At 47.7% G+C, this 17,252-nt stretch overlaps 1 protein-coding gene and 1 long non-coding RNA gene across 3 annotated transcripts in view; one reads left to right on the plus strand and one right to left on the minus strand.

Annotated features, from left to right (window-relative positions):
- RNF213 (ring finger protein 213) overlaps positions 1-17,252 on the minus strand; it is a 147,871-nt gene that overhangs the window by 20,279 nt on the left and 110,340 nt on the right. Inside the window, exons 39-52 of one of the 2 annotated variants that reach the window (XM_017879305.1) lie at positions 16,066-16,257; positions 14,426-14,571; positions 12,802-12,956; positions 11,381-11,593; positions 10,907-11,088; positions 10,155-10,275; positions 6,885-6,985; positions 6,593-6,775; positions 5,070-5,239; positions 4,874-4,973; positions 2,433-2,544; positions 1,769-1,982; positions 1,338-1,528; positions 3-125 (exon numbers count right to left, since the gene is read on the minus strand). In XM_017879305.1, the coding sequence (XP_017734794.1) occupies positions 3-125; positions 1,338-1,528; positions 1,769-1,982; positions 2,433-2,544; positions 4,874-4,973; positions 5,070-5,239; positions 6,593-6,775; positions 6,885-6,985; positions 10,155-10,275; positions 10,907-11,088; positions 11,381-11,593; positions 12,802-12,956; positions 14,426-14,571; positions 16,066-16,257 (2,203 nt within the window). Of the gene's footprint in view, positions 1-2; positions 136-1,337; positions 1,529-1,768; positions 1,983-2,432; positions 2,545-4,873; positions 4,974-5,069; positions 5,240-6,592; positions 6,776-6,884; positions 6,986-10,154; positions 10,276-10,906; positions 11,089-11,380; positions 11,594-12,801; positions 12,957-14,425; positions 14,572-16,065; positions 16,258-17,252 lie in introns of both variants that reach the window. The other variant, XM_017879306.1, reaches the window with a different exon arrangement.
- LOC108534146 (uncharacterized) lies at positions 910-3,700 on the plus strand. The gene is made up of 2 exons (XR_001886895.1): positions 910-1,045; positions 3,598-3,700. It is a non-coding gene; the product is annotated as an uncharacterized LOC108534146 (long non-coding RNA).

The following is a 17,252-nucleotide window of genomic DNA, read 5'->3' on the forward strand; positions in this document are numbered from 1 at the left end:
ACCTTCAGAGCAGTCTCAATGCCCAGCGGCTTGCACTCGAGGACAGCTTTGGCCACAGCATCACGGAGAGCCTTGTATTCATTGCCGTACACCAGGTACCTATCCATCTGGCCTGGGTGGTCCTTCTGCAGCCCCAGGAATACAGGGGTTAGTTGGGGGTGAACGATGGGAGGAATGTTTTGCAAAGAACCGTATTAATGGGTGCAGGAACCTAGTGATCGAGGTTTAAAGGCAGCCGAGCTGGGATTCCCCGACCTGGTCTGAGGCAGGACAGTCTGGTGCCGTCTTCACAGGGAGCTTCCTCTGCAGTAGAGGAAGAGGTGCGAGTGCAGGGAACGTCTGTCGATGGCAGTGCTACCTGGGGAGGTGCTTGCTTCTTCCATTCATGGCATCGCACCACACACCTGAGGCCGGGTGGCTCAAATCATGTCAACTCTAAACCCCAGGTGGTCAAACAATGCCGGGGTTCTTAGTACCATTTTTGTATCCCCAGGACAATAAGAATTTGTTAATTTCTGGGCATCTGGAAAGGACCACTGAGAGGCTTTGAAGCCTTTTTTGTTTGTTTGGGACAGAGTCTCACTCTGTCACCCAGGCTGGAGTGCAGTGGTGCAGTCTCAGCTCACTGCAACCTCTGCCTCCCAGATTCAAGCAATTATCCTGCCTCAGCCTCCCAAGTAGCTGGGATTACAAGCACCCACCACCACATCCAGCTAATTTTTTTTTTTTTTTAAGTAGAGACGAAGTTTCACCATGTTGGCCAGGCTGGTCTTGATGAACTCCTGACCTCAAGTGATCTGCCCACCTCGGCCTCCCAGAGTGCTGGAATTTCAGGTGTAAGCCACTGCGCCCAGCCTAGCCTTGAAGCCTCTTATGCAATTATATTCCTCGTTCTTGCTCTTGCCTCTTGCCTGCCAGAGGTAAAAAGGTCGCACCTTGCAAGCTGGACTACATTTCATTTGCTGAAAGCAAAGGCCACAAAAATGTTCTACTTTCCTTGAGTGAAATTCAATGAGAAGTGATGCCTAATTAAAGAAGCTCTGAGGTGAGTGTCCTTACCTTGGCCCTACAGCAGGTGGTGTAACATGATCATAAGCTGGGGCGAATCAGCTGAAGCACAGACACAAAGGACCAGACAGACAAGCGCAGGTTTCCTTCCTGGCTCTGGGGATGCTGAGGGCGGGCGGAACGCAGAAGCAGTGGCACCATCCCTGGGTGTGAGGGTGGGGTGTGGGGGTGTGTTGGTGGGTGGTGTGAGGGTGGGGTGGTGTGTGGGATTTGGGGTGTATGAGGCTGTGGGGGTGCATGTTTGTGGGCTGCCGGGCCCCACTTCTCACCTGCTGCTCAATGACTTCCTTGGGGAACACCCACTGGCACGGATGGCCGGGCTTGGAGAGGCCCTGCACGAACTCCATCCCCCGCTGGCTGCTGAGCTTCCGCACCAGGTACACCCGGTGCCAGTCGTTCTCCACCCGGGTGCAGAAGTGCTTGACTTGCCGCAGGTAGCACTGCTTCTCCTGGGCCATCTCTGAGAGGCCAACGAGCAAGTGGGTGAGCAGCGGGTGACTTAGGGCATTTATTGTAGGACACAAGGCCAACCAGAGGGCACAGGACCTACCCACAGGCATTCACAGAAACACGTCCAGAGGAGAGGGGACGTGGAAAAGCCCAGTCATAGTCTGTTCTAAGAACTAGTTTCCCATACTTCCTGAATTTCTAAATGACAGAGTCTTTACACCCAAAGTAAAGCAAGGCAGAGAAGACTTGCCTGGGCCTCCCTCAGGCTCCGAGAGGAAATCTGAAGCTCTGTCCAGGCAGAGGCGGATCCGGGCCACCTCTTGCAGGTATTCAACTGAGGCCTCGTTGGCCGGCTCTCGGCCACGTCTTACTGGAGAATACGTGTTAAGGAAACGACCTTCCTCTCTTAGGTGGTTCAGTTCATCATTTCTGGAGCAAGCACTGGTCTTCTCATGTATTGAATCCTGAGGAACAAGGAAGAAGAAAGAAAAGGATATTATTCTTTTCAAGCTTCTACGGTTGCCAGTGTGACTGTAGAAAAGGATAAAGAATGTTGTTGTAGGTTTCAGTGTAAATTTCTTGACTCATGGAAACCTAATATCCCTTATTTATATTTATTTTTATTTTATCTTCATATAAAAATATGAAGATAATAAAAAAAATCCATCATGTCCCCACTCAGTGATAACCACTGTTAACTTTGGTGGTATATTCTCCCAGACTTCAATTTTGTATGTATATGCACATAAATGCCAATATATACATTGCTGAAGGCAGAAGCAGTGTCTTGGAGACCTTCTTTTCTGCAAGGAACAGAGCATTTGTTAATTATACTGACTAAAGTTATATTCTGTAAATTTTAAACCATGTGGTTCAGTTTCCCAAAGAAATTCAGGGAAGGAGAGTTCGCTTACCTCCAGGCAGTTGATGAAGAGCATGTACAGTTCAGTTTTATCTTCAATTATGAATGCTTTCTTTTTTAACAGGGTCAAGTAGTCCTGAATATAATCTTTTACATCATCGAAGCTGCAGAAAGAGAAATATTATTCCTGGCTTTCTCAGATCTGGAGACACACCTTACTAAAAAAGCATCTATCGGTCATCTGTCCTCTGTGTGTGTGTGTATAAACATACATACATACATATATGTAGTTTCTAAGATTTTATAGAAAACCTTTTAGCATAATACTGGAGGAGTATAAAACTCACATTTTAGACCAGCTGTCCTCAAGCTTTGGTTTCAGGACCCTTTTATAGTCTTAAAAATTGAGAACCTCGAAGAGCTTTCATGTGGGTTATATTATCAATATTTTTTTTTTTTTTGAGACGGAGTCTCGCTCTGTTGCCCAGGCTGGAGTGCAGTGGCGGGATCTCAGCTCACTGCAAGCTCCACCTCCCGGGTTTTACGCCATTCTTCTGCCTCAGCCTCCCGAGTAGCTGGGACTACAGGCACCCGCCACCTCGCCCGGCTAGTTTTTTGTATTTTTTAGTAGAGACGGGGTTTCACCATGTTAGCCAGGATGGTCTCGATCTCCTGACCTCGTGATCCGCCCGTCTCGGCCTCCCAAAGTGCTGGGATTACAGGCTTGAGCCACCACGCCCAGCCATATTATCAATATTTATGATAGGAATTATGAGACATTAAAACAGGTTTCAAAATATACATTCATTTAAAATAACAATAAAGCTGTTACATGTTAAGTAACATTTAAAATATGTTTCCAAAACATGAATCAGTGAAAAGAGTGGCTTGGTCTTCCATTCCTGCACTGGCCCTGAGGCCTGGCTCCTGGAAGTCAGCGGCCTGCCTGCCCTGCTTCTGCTCCCCCTCGCTGCGCCATATCGGAGAATATGAGGAAAATCTGTCCTCATACACTCAGAATAGTGAGGAACATTTTAATAGTTTTTGCAGATCATTGTGGATATTATTCCTTAATGCTGTGCCAACAGTGATAAATGGTCATGTCTAAAGGTTAATTGCAATGTGGAGCCTAAACCTGTATTAATGCATTTTTCAGTCAATTATGTTAAAAGGTCTGCCCATGCTTTAAATAGAATTTTTTCTTTTTTGACCCACAGATTTCGTGACATCAAGCATTGGTCATTTGGAAAATATTGGTTCACTGGGCTGTGCAAGTCTTGTAAAGGTTGACACATTTTTATTCTGTGTTTAAAAAAAAAATCCATATTCATTAATATCACCACAAATTGCCCCGAAATGTCTTTAAGTATTCAAAAGCTCACAGGCTCGTAGTGAAGAATATAAGCTTTTCAGAATTTTAATTTCAGCTTATAAAGCTTGAATGTTGTCATCACCAACCAACATTGTCAGATGTTTGGCTGAGGCCGGCTCACTTTGCTTATTTCCAGGAGAGGCCTGGCCAGCCCTGGACACCTGTATCGTGTGCATCCTTTCTCCCGGCACGAGTGGCAGTCCATGAACACAGCAGCCGGCTGATAACTCAGGGCTTGTCATGAGTGATTTTCTGCGAGTAGTGGGAGTGTTTTGTGTGTGCTTCCCATTTCCACAAAACATTAAGAAACCAAATCCTCAAGAGTCAAGATTTAGTAAAACTAATGAAACTGGCATGAAGAAAACCACGTGTGCATGGCGGTGAAGAAAACAATGTCTACAGCTACTGCGTCTTCACGTGAGGGGCCAGCAGTTTCACTCATCACCGCTTTTGTAACATAAGCATCAACATGTTTTTTAAAAAGGGCAAATTTATCTTAGTAATCTAATTTTTAAAATAGTTTTAACCTCAGAGACCCACCTCACACCCAAGGGTCCATACCAACACTTTGAGAACTGCAATATTAGATCAATACAAGTACCACAGGTGATACTATTCTCGGATGTCAGCATCCTTTCACAAGGAAATAGAGCCCATGATCAGGGGAACAGAAACTTAGAAGACATCTAGGACATTCAGGGTGAGCAGGATTCTAAGCTACCATCTGAAAAATCAGAAAGCTGGACCACTGTGGAACCAGGCTCAGCCCACAGATTCCGTCCTCTTGAGTTCTGTGTCCACACCACCGTGGTCCCTTCACAGCACCATGGTCCCTTCAGAGCACCGTGGTTCCTTCACACCACCGTGGTCCCTTCACAGCACTGTTGGCTTCTTGCTAGATGTGTGCTTGTGGGAATACTAAACTCATGTGCCTACATGTGACAATGTCAGAATACACAGCCAGTACAAGTAACCAGGTCGTGTCTCACCGAAAAAGCTCCCCAAGATCACGTACTACCTACTAGTCACGACAAGGAGACTTGGTAACAAAGAGAACGCCGCAATGAAATGAAGAGAAAAAGCCAGGGCTTTCTAGAAGCAAGTCTCCATGTTGTTCTTACCTGTACTTCAAAAGCAGTTTCAGTATCACTGAGCGGATGACAGGAGTCTTATCCACAACATCATTGAATGGAGAGAGAGATTTTGTGTGTTCACGGCGTCCTTAAACCAGAAAGAGAAAGGCAGCTCACTGCATGAGACGTGCAGAAGTGAGATGAAGAAATGAGCTGCTAGGTTTACAGGAAGAAAGCAACCTACTCTGGGGAGCGTCTCTTAGGAGCTCCTTTTGGACGAAGAGGAGAGAGAGCAGGCTCTCAATCACTTCCTTCTCAGGCGGAGCGTTGTCCTTGAAGCACATGGTGGACACCAGGTCTACGAAGAAGCTGTTGCACATCTGCCGGAAGCGGGCGTGCTTTTCAATGACTTCCCTTAGAACGCGAGAAAGAGAAGACAGGTGGATGGTGTCTCCCAAATGCCTCCTTACAGAAGGACTTGAGATTTGACAGCATTTCACTTTTTTTTTTTTTTTTTTTGAGATGGAGTTTCACTCGTTGCCCAGGCTGGAGTGCAGTGGCGTGATCTTGGCCCACTGCAACCTCTACCTCCCAGGTTCAAGTGATTCTTCTGCCTTAGCCTCCCAAGTAGCTGGGATTACAGGCATGCACCACCACGCCTGATTAATTTTGTATTTTTAGTAGAGATGGGTTTCACCATGTTGGCCAGGCTGGTTTTGAACTCCTGACCTCAGGTGATCCACATGCCTCGGCCTCCCAGAGTGTTTAGATTACAGGTGTGAGCCACCACGCCTGGCCAGCATTTCACTTTTAAATTGAAAGATTCAAGTCACTCCTCTCACCTATTAGAGCTAGTCTTCAGCATTTCAACAGATGATATTTAGATGCATCCCTTTCTAGAAACACTTTGATCATTAGGACCAGCCAACAGTACTCTTCAATATCCCAAAGTATGTCAACCCACCCACTGGGCTTGCCTGGTGCTCCACTTTTAGGAGGCCTGAGAAGGGAGGGAAGGGGAAGGAAAGAAAACCAACCACTCACAGAGCAGGGCTGAGGCCTGCTGAGTCCAGAGAGCTAGAGCTGCTTTTAACCACCTCCAAAAAGCTAGACAAGGAGTGGGTTGGTTCTCAGGTCAGTAACTGTGAATAATACTGATGCATTAAGACCAGTGGTGTCGGCCAGGTGTGGTGGCTCATGCCTGTAATCCCAGCACTTTGGGAGGCCAAGGCAGGTGGATCACCTGAGGTCAGGAGTTCAAGACCAGCCTGGCCAACATGGTGAAACCCCGTCTCTACTAAAATACAAAATTAGCTGGGCATGGTGGTGCATGCCTGTAATCCCAGCTACTTGGGAGGCTGAGGCAGGAGAATTGCCTGAACCCAGGAGGTAAAGGTAACAGTGAGCTGAGATCATGCCACTGCACTCCAGTCTGGGCAAGAGAGTGAGACTCTTTATCTCCAAAAAAAAAGAGTGGCACCTAAATTCCTTGGGCCTCTGGTGGGGACCTTTGTTATGACTTTCTGGCTTAGTTCCTCCGTATTTGCTCTCTCTCAAATCTATATGTATATGTCTTGGGGAAGAATAATCTTGAGATACTAGATATTTATGAAAGTACATACAGTGGCATCTCTTTTGATAGTTCTCTGAGGTCAGGTTTTCTACCAAATGAAGGTTAATAGAGTTTATATTTCTGAATATTGTGTTTGCCAAAAAAGGAAAATAAAAAAAAAAAAGGATGCTTTCTTGAGAGAAGGGGTGTTTTACCTGTGCCCTTGGGAAACAGTTGGCGAGAATTTGTCTGGCAAGTCGGTTAAACAGTAGGGGCACATCATCTGCCCTGGGGCAAACCAGGACCTGAGGCAGCGCAGGCAGTACACGTGGTCACAGGGCAGACAGACGGGGTCCTGTGCGTCTCCCAGGCAGATGGGGCACGGCTGGACCCCAAACCTAGAATCCAAGAAGGGCAGTCAGTTCTGAAGCAGAGAAACTGGCCAGAAGTGAAAACCACAAAAGGTTCAGAATTCTCGCCTTCACGGATCCAAACCTAAGGTCTCACCTGCTGAGGGTCTTGCTGGCTCTATCCTTGCATTCACAGAGGGTGCTCATCACGGCCTCAAAAGGCCTGTGCGTCTTGACGTCGGAGTTCTCTCGAAGACACTGAAGAAAGGCAGTGACAGGGGTCATTAGCAGTGGGGAGGGCTGAGGGCAGCCAGGGGCCAGGTCAGGCAACAGAGGGAACACCAGAGTCAGGGCTGCGACGCATGCGTGTGAGGTGCGAGGCCTTTGTGATTCTGTGTTTAGCACTTGAACTCTGAATGCCCTTTTTGTGATTATGCTGCTTGTCAGGGGACTACATTCTCAAGTTACGATTTTCCCTCTTCTTTTTAAGGTCTCCTCCCCTCCCACTATTAAGAGATTTCATACTCTAAGTAATAATAATGACCATCTGTATACCCCCCACCAAGCTTTAAGAAATCTCAGCATTTTTGGAATATTTGCTTTAGATCATTTTGTAAACATTTTTAGTTTTTTTACGTTTTCTTTCAGCCTCCCAAGCTGCTGGGATAATTTTTTTTTTAGAGAAACTTACAATTTCACATCCCTCCCTCCCTCCCTCCCCAGAGGTAACTACATTTCTAGATTTCTAGGATATGTTAGGATAACTGTAAGCATGTCTCAACATGGGGTTGAATGTTACTTTGAATGTTTTAAAACAATATCAATGATATCACACTGTATTTAGGCTTCTGAAACTCATTCTCTTCATGATACCTTAGGTCCAGATCACTCCTGTACCCACGGATGAAGATACCAGTTACCCATCTGCTGGTTAATGGGCATTTAGATTTTTTCCAATTCCTGACAGTCCTGTATTCAACATTCTCGCATATGTCTGAGAGCAAATGAGTTCATCTAGGATATAGTTGGAAGTGGAAACACCGTTTTTTAGGCAATATACATCTTCAAAGGCAATACACATTATCACTGTACAAGACAGTTTAATGGCTGTGCTTACGGAATTTGATGGGCAGGCATGATGTTGGTATAGACATCTTAATATTATGTCTACCTTGGGCATTGTGAGCTCAAGGAGAGTACCTTTCTGTTCCAAGTTTGACAAGGGTATTTCTTTCTAAATAATTTTATCAAATGCTTTCTCTCTACATTTTGAAATGATCATTTAGAGTTTATCTTTTAATTTATGTAACTGATAACATTTACAGATTTTTTTTCTTTATTTTGAGCCATCCTTGAATTCCTGGGATTAATCTTACTTGGAAGTGATGTGTGTATTTTCAATATCCTAATAACTTTGTCAGTCAACAACCCAATTCAAAAATGGGCAAAGGACTTGAATGGACATTTCTCCAGAGAAGACAGCAAATGCCCAACAAGCATATGAAGGATGCTCACCATAACTAGTCATTAGGGAAATGCAAATAAAAACCACAATGAGTTATCACTGTAGCCATTATGAAAAAATCAGATAGGTGTTGGCCATGATGTGGAGAAATTCAGACCCTGGTGCTTGGCTGGTGGGGATGTAAGATGCTGCAGTCACTGTGGAAAATAATACAGTGCTTCTTCATAAAGTTAAACATAGAGTTATCAAATGATCCAGGAATTCCTCTTCAAGGTATATATCCAAAAGAACTAAAAGCCAGGCATGCCTGCAGTCCCACCCATGCCATCCTGCAGCAGTTCCATCAACAACTTCCTGCCCGGCTGAGGGAGCCAGCCTCACGGTGAAGGGCAGGGCTTTCCCCCAAGCCTCTTGTTTCAGATGGTCCCAAGGGGCTGCCTTTCAGCTGGGGCTGGGGAGGGATACAAGTCAGGCTTCCAGCATGAAAACTAACGAGGTAAGGTCTTTGGCTGTGGTTACTTGCACAGAGATCTGACTGGAAGGAAATAAACCAGAAACCCAGTAAGTTTCTGAGGCCATTTTATCACCAAAAAAACCTCCCCATGGTCCTAACCTCCTAAATCCTGTGAGCATGTGAGCAGGCAGGGGTTAGCCCCTTTACCTTCGGGTTTATGGGCACCTGGCCCTTAGGACCCACGCTGGACCTGGCTGAAAGCCCTGTGCATCTCCCAGAGGTCCGGGACATGATGAGGAGACTTAGAGAGGCTGCATGCTGTGTGGGTGTGGGGAAAGGGCAGCACGGGGGGCACCGGCTGTGTCCTACCCTCTCTCCACCTTTTCCTTTATCAAAGGAACTCCAAGTTCCACCTGGCATATGACCACGCCATGAAAAACTCCTCAGCTTCTTACAGCTCGGTAAGGCCGAGTGCCCAAGTTGAGGATCATGAGACACTAGCTGGCGTGGTGTGTGCGTGTCCGGGGTTGGGCTCTTAAGGAAAATGGCCTGTCCTCCACCTCCCCTGCTTTTTGTCCCACAGGCTGTGACGCCAGGCCACAGGATGGAAGCTGAACATTAGGGACACCAAAGGGACAAGACAGAAGGAGCTTGGGCACCTGACTCTGTGCCAGCCTCCGGGAGCTGGTACCTTAGCCTTGGGCTGCTCACACCCGTCCTGGGTGGGAAATCAGCTGATACTGTGTCTCAGTCGCTGATGTCCTGATAGGTCAGGGTCGACACATCCAGCATCTGTGCTGGCCTCCTTTTAGTAAACCTTCCTGTGCTCCAAATGTCGGACAGCCAGCGCTGCCTCTTCCAGACCCCCTGGCAGTGAGGGCTCTGGATGCGCTCACGTGAAGGTCATGGGTGCGGGTGAAGCAGAGGCCGTGTTTGGCTGAGTGGCTGTTGGTGCTGGACACCACTGCATGGCCACAGAGGTGCATCACTGTAGGGTCACAGGCTTTTTTCTGCAGGAGACCACCCCACATTAGTAGTTTTATGAAGGGCATGGTGGTTTCCCGTTCCTTGGTTCTGCTGACAGCACTGTTTTGAAGACCCCAACCCCAGTGGCATTCTCTAACATCCTTGTCTCCATGACTGTGACAATGTGACAGCTCCCACAGGCGGCCAGGTAGTGGTCTGTTCTGGGATCACTCCGAAGGCCAGGTTATCCCTCCCAAAGGTTTCACAAGCATGTTCCCTGTGTCAGCCCCTTTCTGCACACAGTTCCTGGAATCGCTTCTAAATGACACACTCTGACTTAGCAATCAGCAGAGGGTAAATAATTAAACAATTAAACATGGAAAATATAATGGCTTAGGGATGAAATCACCTTCCTTTGCACATCTAGACAAAACGGTCAGAGCCAAAAGAGCGTCTCCCAGCTGCGGGTCAGTGTCAGCGCTGTTCTTCCTTCTGGAAAAGGGTGGATCCATGCGTGTGCTGAGGCCAGCCCAGGTACTCACCTTGTCTAGTAAGGAGACGTGCTCGGTCACCAGCCCGCATAACTCGGGGACCCGGCTCTCGGTTCCTAGGAGCACATGCTCCACAAAGAGTGCGGTGGAGAAAATCCGACTCCACTGGGCTCTGTCAAAAGAGGGCGTCACTCACTCAGCTCCCACCAAGGAACCCAAAGGTAAAACGAGGAGTGAGACGGAAGAGATGAGGACCCGGGGTCCAGGCCCGGCAGCTAGGATTACAAGCAAGCCCTATGTGACACTTCCTGGCCCGCCCCCAGCTCACGCCCTCAGACGCTCAGCTGGGACTCGGTGTCCCACTCGATGCCTCTGCATGCCTGCTCACGGCACGATCCTGCGCCTGCCAGGTCCCACCTCGCCTTGACAGCCCCTCACAGAACTGTCTCCTTAGGGAAGTGGACTCTGGCCCCGAGGGCCTGTCCTGCTCCGTGCGCCTCCCTGCGCTGGGTGTCCTTTCTATCACAGCATTCCTCACACGGTGTCACAATATCCCACTTGTCTTTCTACGGCCTCAGTACACAGTGAGCTCCCTGAATGCACAGCTGCCGCTCGTGTCTCCAGCACCCTAATGGGATGCCTGGCACTCACTGAGGGTTCGGCAAACGTGAAGTGAGTGAGGACAGAGCCCCTCCCATGGCCGGAGCACCTGCCAGTCTTCCTCACGGACGTGCCTGGCACTTGGCAGGCTCCTGGTGAGCACGTGCCAGATGAAGCAGTGGGTGATGGCTCCTGGGTCTCACCTGACTTCCCTGATGACAGCCTGGGCCAGGCTCCCACTGCCTTGCATGTGCCCATCGGAGCAGATGAGCTCCAGTGGCATAGAAATATTCTTCACCAACTGTAGCCACGCCTGGGGACTGGGCTTCAGGGTGTCTCTCGTCAGCATCTCCGTGCAGGCCATCGCGGCAAATGCGTCCAGGGTCTGGGGAGACAGACAGCAGGGCGTGGCTGAGCGTTGCCCCTCCCACCAGCCCACCAGAGGCCCTGGCGGTTAGCTGCGTGTATACTTGTGTCCCAGGCTTGTGACCTAATCTTTCATTGTCTAGGATGTGGGAAGCGTCAGTGAGATGTGTTCTTAACATCTCTGAATTAAGCCGAGGTACGTGCCTTGTGAAGAAATCTCCCACTAGGAACACAGCCCCCAAAGCTCTCCATTCCGAGTGGAGTTGGAAGCACCCCACGGCTTGCTCAGGGCAGGCGGAGGAGGGCCGTACCATCTCACATGCAGCCAGCTCATGGTTCTGAGGGGCTTCCATCAGGCTGTGGAGAACCTGAGGGTAGATGGTCAGGATCCTGGAGAAGTTCTGCAGCCGGCTTCTGAAACGCTGGTAGGCAAGGTGCACCCACGGTAAGGAAACCTCTTCCTCGGGCGCTTCTGACGCCGCTTTCAGTTCCCTAATGCAGGACCACAGAGCCATCTGCAGAAACTGGGATTACAAAAAAGCTTTTAGAATATATTTTAAATTACAAAATGGTATGTTTTCCCCGTGGAAAATCAGAACTATTGGAAAACCATACAAGAGGATATTAGAAACCACGCATGCTATTCTGTCTCGTTTGCTTCTGTCCAGTTTTCTATCTGCCTCTCCTCCCACGTTAAGGTCACTGTGTCTTCTGGGCTTTTTGCCACTGAACATGACATCATGAACTTCCTCTATGACTGAGTATACTTGTATACTTGAAAAACATGGTTTTAACGGCAGCTCAATAACCCATCCTATGGCCATACTTTAATTTGCCCATCCTGTATTTCTGGACAATTAAATTATTTTTAGAAGCAAAGCTGAAAAGGACATCCCTGTAACCAAATATTTGTCCACGTCTCCAGGAGTTTCCTCAGGACAGAGTCAGCAGTTCAGATCAGATGAGGTTCTCGACTGCTCTGCTAGGCAGCCCTGCAGGGCGCCCGCTGTGCACACCACTGTCAGCCGCGTGGCCTGGCCCTTTCTTTGCAGCACTGGCCAGCAGCTGTCCTTTTTTAAAAAGAGCTTTGCAAAATGAATACATAAACATGGTATCTAAAAACTGTTGTGTTGATTTGCTATTATTAGTAAGGCTAAGCAATTTTTAAAATGTTTCCTGGATGTTGATACGCTTAATGATATGATTATAAAATTGTTTTATAAGGTTTACCCATTTTTTAAAACTTAGGGTATTTTCTTATTGATTCCTAAGAATATTAACCTGTAGCCATATTGGCTGTAAGGTGTCCTTCAATTTGTCACTTTCCTTTTTTATGTACTGAAGTTTACAATTTTTAGGTAGTCAAAAGTATGACTTTCTATTGAATTTCACTTGTTCTTACCCTATAGAGTTAATTACACATTTACCTTAATTTTTTCAAGAGAAATTTAACATTTAAAAAGAAGATATGTCAGGGAAATTGGAGGTCTTCTCGTGTTTCCGGAGAGCTCCGTGTTTTAGGAGCCCGTGGGTGGTGGGCTGAGGGTGCAGCATTGAACATTGAGAGGAGACCGGATGGCCCCTTCACCCACCAGCACCCTTCGCAGACCATGTTCTGTTCCCAGACTTCACAGCACCAGCTCCAGGCAGCTAAAGAAACATCCTGTGTCTGCATCCAGTCCCCATCGTGCAAGCTCTACACCTGACCCTTAGCCAGTATCTAAACACCTACCTTTAACTCCTCCTCCGTTGCCACACGCATGGTCAAGAGAATGAAGTCCTTCGAGTAACACTGAAGAAGTTCCTGCTGCGGCTCTCCATGGAGCTGGGCGAGAAACCTGCCCAGAGGAGTCTGCTGAAAGATGTCCACGAACTTCTTTGGCAGTCCTGCAGAGAGGAAACCAAGGAGTGGCCTGGAGTGCGTCTAAGTCATGACACTCCCCTGCCTCCAGGGTGCGCTGGAGTGAAGGAAAATAGGGGACTTCTTGTCGAAGGGGAGCTCGTAGACAAAGGGGCACCAACTGCCTGATTTTGTAGGGAACTGAAGGAATAGTCACTGTCTAGACTTTTAGGATATTTTTCTTTTTCTTTTTTTTTGGAGATGGAGTTTCACTCTGTTGCCCAGGCTGGAGTGCAGTAGGTAGCATGATCTCGGCTCACTGCAACCTCCGCCTCCCAGGTTCAAGTGATTCTCCTGCCTCAGCCTACCAAGTAGCTGGGATTACAGGCACGCACCACCACACCCAGCTAAATTTTTGTATTTTTAGTAGAGGCGGTGTTTCGCCATATTGGTCAGGCTGGTCTCCAACTCCTGATCTCGGGTGATCCGCCAGCCTTGGCCTCCCAAAGTATTGTGAACCACTGCGTCTGGCCTGGGATATTTTTCCAGTGGAATAAAATAAAAGAAGGTGGAAGCCATGTCAAATTTAAGTCAGAAACAGCCAAAGAGAAAAACCTGAGATAAGACTGAGTTGTATGTTGCATGGCTATAGGTCACAGCATGTTTCAGGAACCCCCAGGTCCAAGTAAATCAGGAATGAGTGGGCTGCTCTTCAGGGGCTGGCGTCACAGACCATGCAAGCTGGAAAGATCTGGCTTCTAGTGGGCGGGCTGTGGCCCCTAATTCGCATGCTGTCATAGAAAAGCAGGGTCAGTGGGGTACTGTCCTGAGAAAAGAATATGGTCATGAGGAGAGAGACTGCTTTGAGTTTGTTCAGAAAAAGTGGCAGAATGGTAACCTAGAAAAAGGCCACCTTGAGTCTTCCAGGCGGTGGATAAGTAAACGCGGAAGAGGTGGCCGCACGTATGAAAGATAGCTTTTGCAAAAGTGTTGCGTTGTCCTTGGGTTTTCTGGACTATGGCAAACCCTCTGGCATCCGGCAGCAGAGTCCAGCACTGTGTCTGGGCTGTGACTCCTGATGGGGCAGCTGGGAGTAGGGGATACTCCAGGCGCTCGTGCCTTCTGAGAACGCCTCCCCTGGGGGCATCTCCTGAGTCCAGTGCCCCAGTCTGAGAAGGCCCAGAATGGGAGTGACCAGCTGGTAGAGATGACAGTCCTCCTCTTGCCAGAACACATCCCATTTCACTATATACCTGGCCATCACGGCACTAAAAACCATTTCACGGGCTCCCGCTGCCATAGGACCGAAGGGTTCTGGTCCTGCTGGGGCCTCTCACTCCTTCAACAGAAACTTTAAAATGACACAGTGAGATAAATTGGATGCTACTGTACAAAGTGTGAAAACTAAAATGCAAAATTCACCTTGCGATGGTAGCCACCCACCTGCTTTTCACTGTCAGGCAATCCCTTTGTGATTGACCTGTGCTGAATCTGACCTGTCTTGAGGTAGCCTCACCTTCTGCGTCTGTGATGTACTGAGCCTGGACCCACAGCTCCTCCAGATAGTCCTTGATTCTCCAGCTGAAAGGTACGTTGTTGGAAGCGTTCTCGGAAAGGTTCATGTAGTTCTGCACCATGATGTAGGCCATCTCACCTTTATGTCTGCAGTAAGGTGAGTGACAGTACAAAGAGGGTTTGTGAGACGTCACTCAAAACACAAGACCCGCCACTGATGCCAGCTCCTCTCAGGCCTCAAAAACAAGGGGCCAACAGGCCAGGCAGACAGCGCTGATCTATTTCACAGTCCGGGGTTTCTGTTAAGACAGAACTAGGGAACTAGCTTATGCAATCTTTGTTTTACAGGCAAAACAAAAACAAACCAAGGCTGGCAGGGGTCAAGTGTGTTGCCCAAAATCTCCAGCAGAACCAAGTCTTCTGGTTCCTGAACCTGTCTTTCTTTGATAACTTGTAACAGAGCACAACTTGTTAGACAGTCTTTGTTTCATGAACACAGCAGCACCTTGTCTTTTAAATAAGTGTTTCCACTGGAATTCAAATTCCATTTCTTTCTCTCTTTTCTTTCTCTCTCCCTCCTTCTTTTTTTTTTTTTTTTTTTTTTTTTGAGATAGGGTCTCTGTCACCCAGGCTGGAGTGCAGTGAGTGGTGTGATCATATCTCACCTCAAACTTCTGGGCTCAAGCAATCCTCCCGCCTCAGCTTCTACAGTAGCTAGGACTACAGGTGCGCACCACGTTATGCCTAATTTTTAAGTTTTTTGTAGTGACGGGGTCTCACTATGTTGTCCAAGCTGGTCTTGAACCCCTGGGCTCAAGCAACTTTCCTGCCTCAGCCTACTAAACTGCTGGGGTTATAGGCATGAGTCACTGAGCCTGGGCACATTTATTTCTATATTCTTTATTAATCTATATCCAGAATTGAAGCCCCTGAAAGCCGAAGTGGAAGCTGTTGGGAGCTGAGCCTCGGCCCCACAGCATCAGACCTGGGGAAGGGGATGGGGGCTGTGCAGCTCCACCAGGGAATGAGGGACGGGGGAGGGAGCATAGATCACAGCGGGAAGCAGCACAGATCGCCGGGCTGTTCTAAGCGCAGCTTCTCCATGCCATACCACACTGGGTCTGGCTAGAACCAGTGCTCTGAAAGCAGGGAAATGAGGAGGGTGCAGATAAAAATGTCTTGGAGCTTCATAAACTTCCTATTCTTTTTTTTTGAGACAGAGTCTTGCTCTGTCACCAGGCTGGAGTACAGTGGTGCAATCTCAGCTCACTGCAACCTCCGCCTCCCAGGTTCAAGTGATTCTCCTGCCTCAGCCTCTCAAATAGCTGGGACTACAGGCACGCACCACCACGCCCAGCTAATTTTTGTATTTTTAGTAGAGACCGGGTTTCACCATGTAGGCCAGGATGGTCTCGATCTCTTGACCTTGTGATCCACCTGCCTCGGCCTCCCAAAGTGCTGGGATTACAGGCGTGGGCCACCGCGCCCGGCCAAACTTCCTATTGTTACTGCAGAAAGCGCCCACATCAGCGTTGCTCTGAAGTTGAGGGCTGCGTTTCACCCAGCACTTGGGAGAGCATATTAGGGTCCTGCTGTGTTCTGATAGTTTCTCTCCCCAGGGAAAGAAAGCCTTCCACTCACCTTGCATTATTCATCACAAGAGGAATGTTCAGAAGCTTCGTGTCACTGAAAATAAACATCCAAAGGTCTCTTGCCCAGGGAGGAGTATCTGGCCTAGTCAGTAGCTCAAGGTTGCCATCTCTGTCGATGAACGATATCATGCTCGCCAGCAGAGGGGTGACAGCACCTTGGACCCGCTTCCAGAGGGTGTGCCTGCAGCACAGGAGAGAGACTGGCCACCACAGCTCAGAGGAACCATAATGGCGGTCAGCCATCTTTTCACATTGTGTTCCTTCTTGAGCATTAACAAAATAACTAGTCTACTAATTACCACACTACAGCGACGGCAGGAACTTGACATTTTCATCATTTTTAAGTCCTAGAAAACAGACTCATAAAAATGTCTAAGATGAGAGGCAGAACTGGAATGGAACTTAATTCTACATCTAATCAACTGTCATTAGGTGACTGGAAGGGTGAAGTAGTGTTTGCTTTATTTTTATTTTTAAAACATATATGTGAGACAGGGTCTCAGTTTGTCACCCAGACTGCAGTGCAGTGGCACAATCATAGATCGTTGTACCCTTGAATACCTGGGCTCAAACGATCCTCCCATCTCAGCCGTGCAAGTAGACAGGGCCACCACGCCCAGCACCACCACCTCCAGCTAATTTTTAATTTTATTTTTTGTTGGGATGGGGTCTCACTATGTTGCCCTGGCTGGCTGGTCCGAAACTCCTGGCCCAAGTAATCCTCCCATCTCAGGCTTCCAAAGTATTGGGATTACAGATGTGAGCCACCACACCTATCTGCTTTATTTTTTGCAAGGCTGCATAATTTTTGTATGTAACTATTTTTCAGAACAAGTCATCGAGGTTCTCTAAATAAATAAAATTATGATAATCCATTTGGAAGAAAAATATTACAAATCTGATGTGGATAGACTATAATATAGATGAAGAGACCAAAATAAATTTGTCCCAGATCAAACTAAACAAGAAGGCACATGTTTATCTGGAACTAAGTATTTGTTCCTGTTGATGTTTTTGTACACTAGATCTGGGTATCTGATAGACAGACAGGTGGATGAATAGATAGATGGATGGACTGATGGGTGGATGGACAGGCAGGCGGATGGATAGGTGAATGCACAGACAGGCAGACAGAAAGATAATTGGTTAACTACAAGACATTTTGTTGTTATATAT

This window comes from Rhinopithecus bieti, unplaced genomic scaffold, assembly GCF_001698545.2.
Source record: "Rhinopithecus bieti isolate Rb0 unplaced genomic scaffold, ASM169854v2 scaffold_9899, whole genome shotgun sequence".
Taxonomy (NCBI): domain Eukaryota; kingdom Metazoa; phylum Chordata; class Mammalia; order Primates; family Cercopithecidae; genus Rhinopithecus; species Rhinopithecus bieti.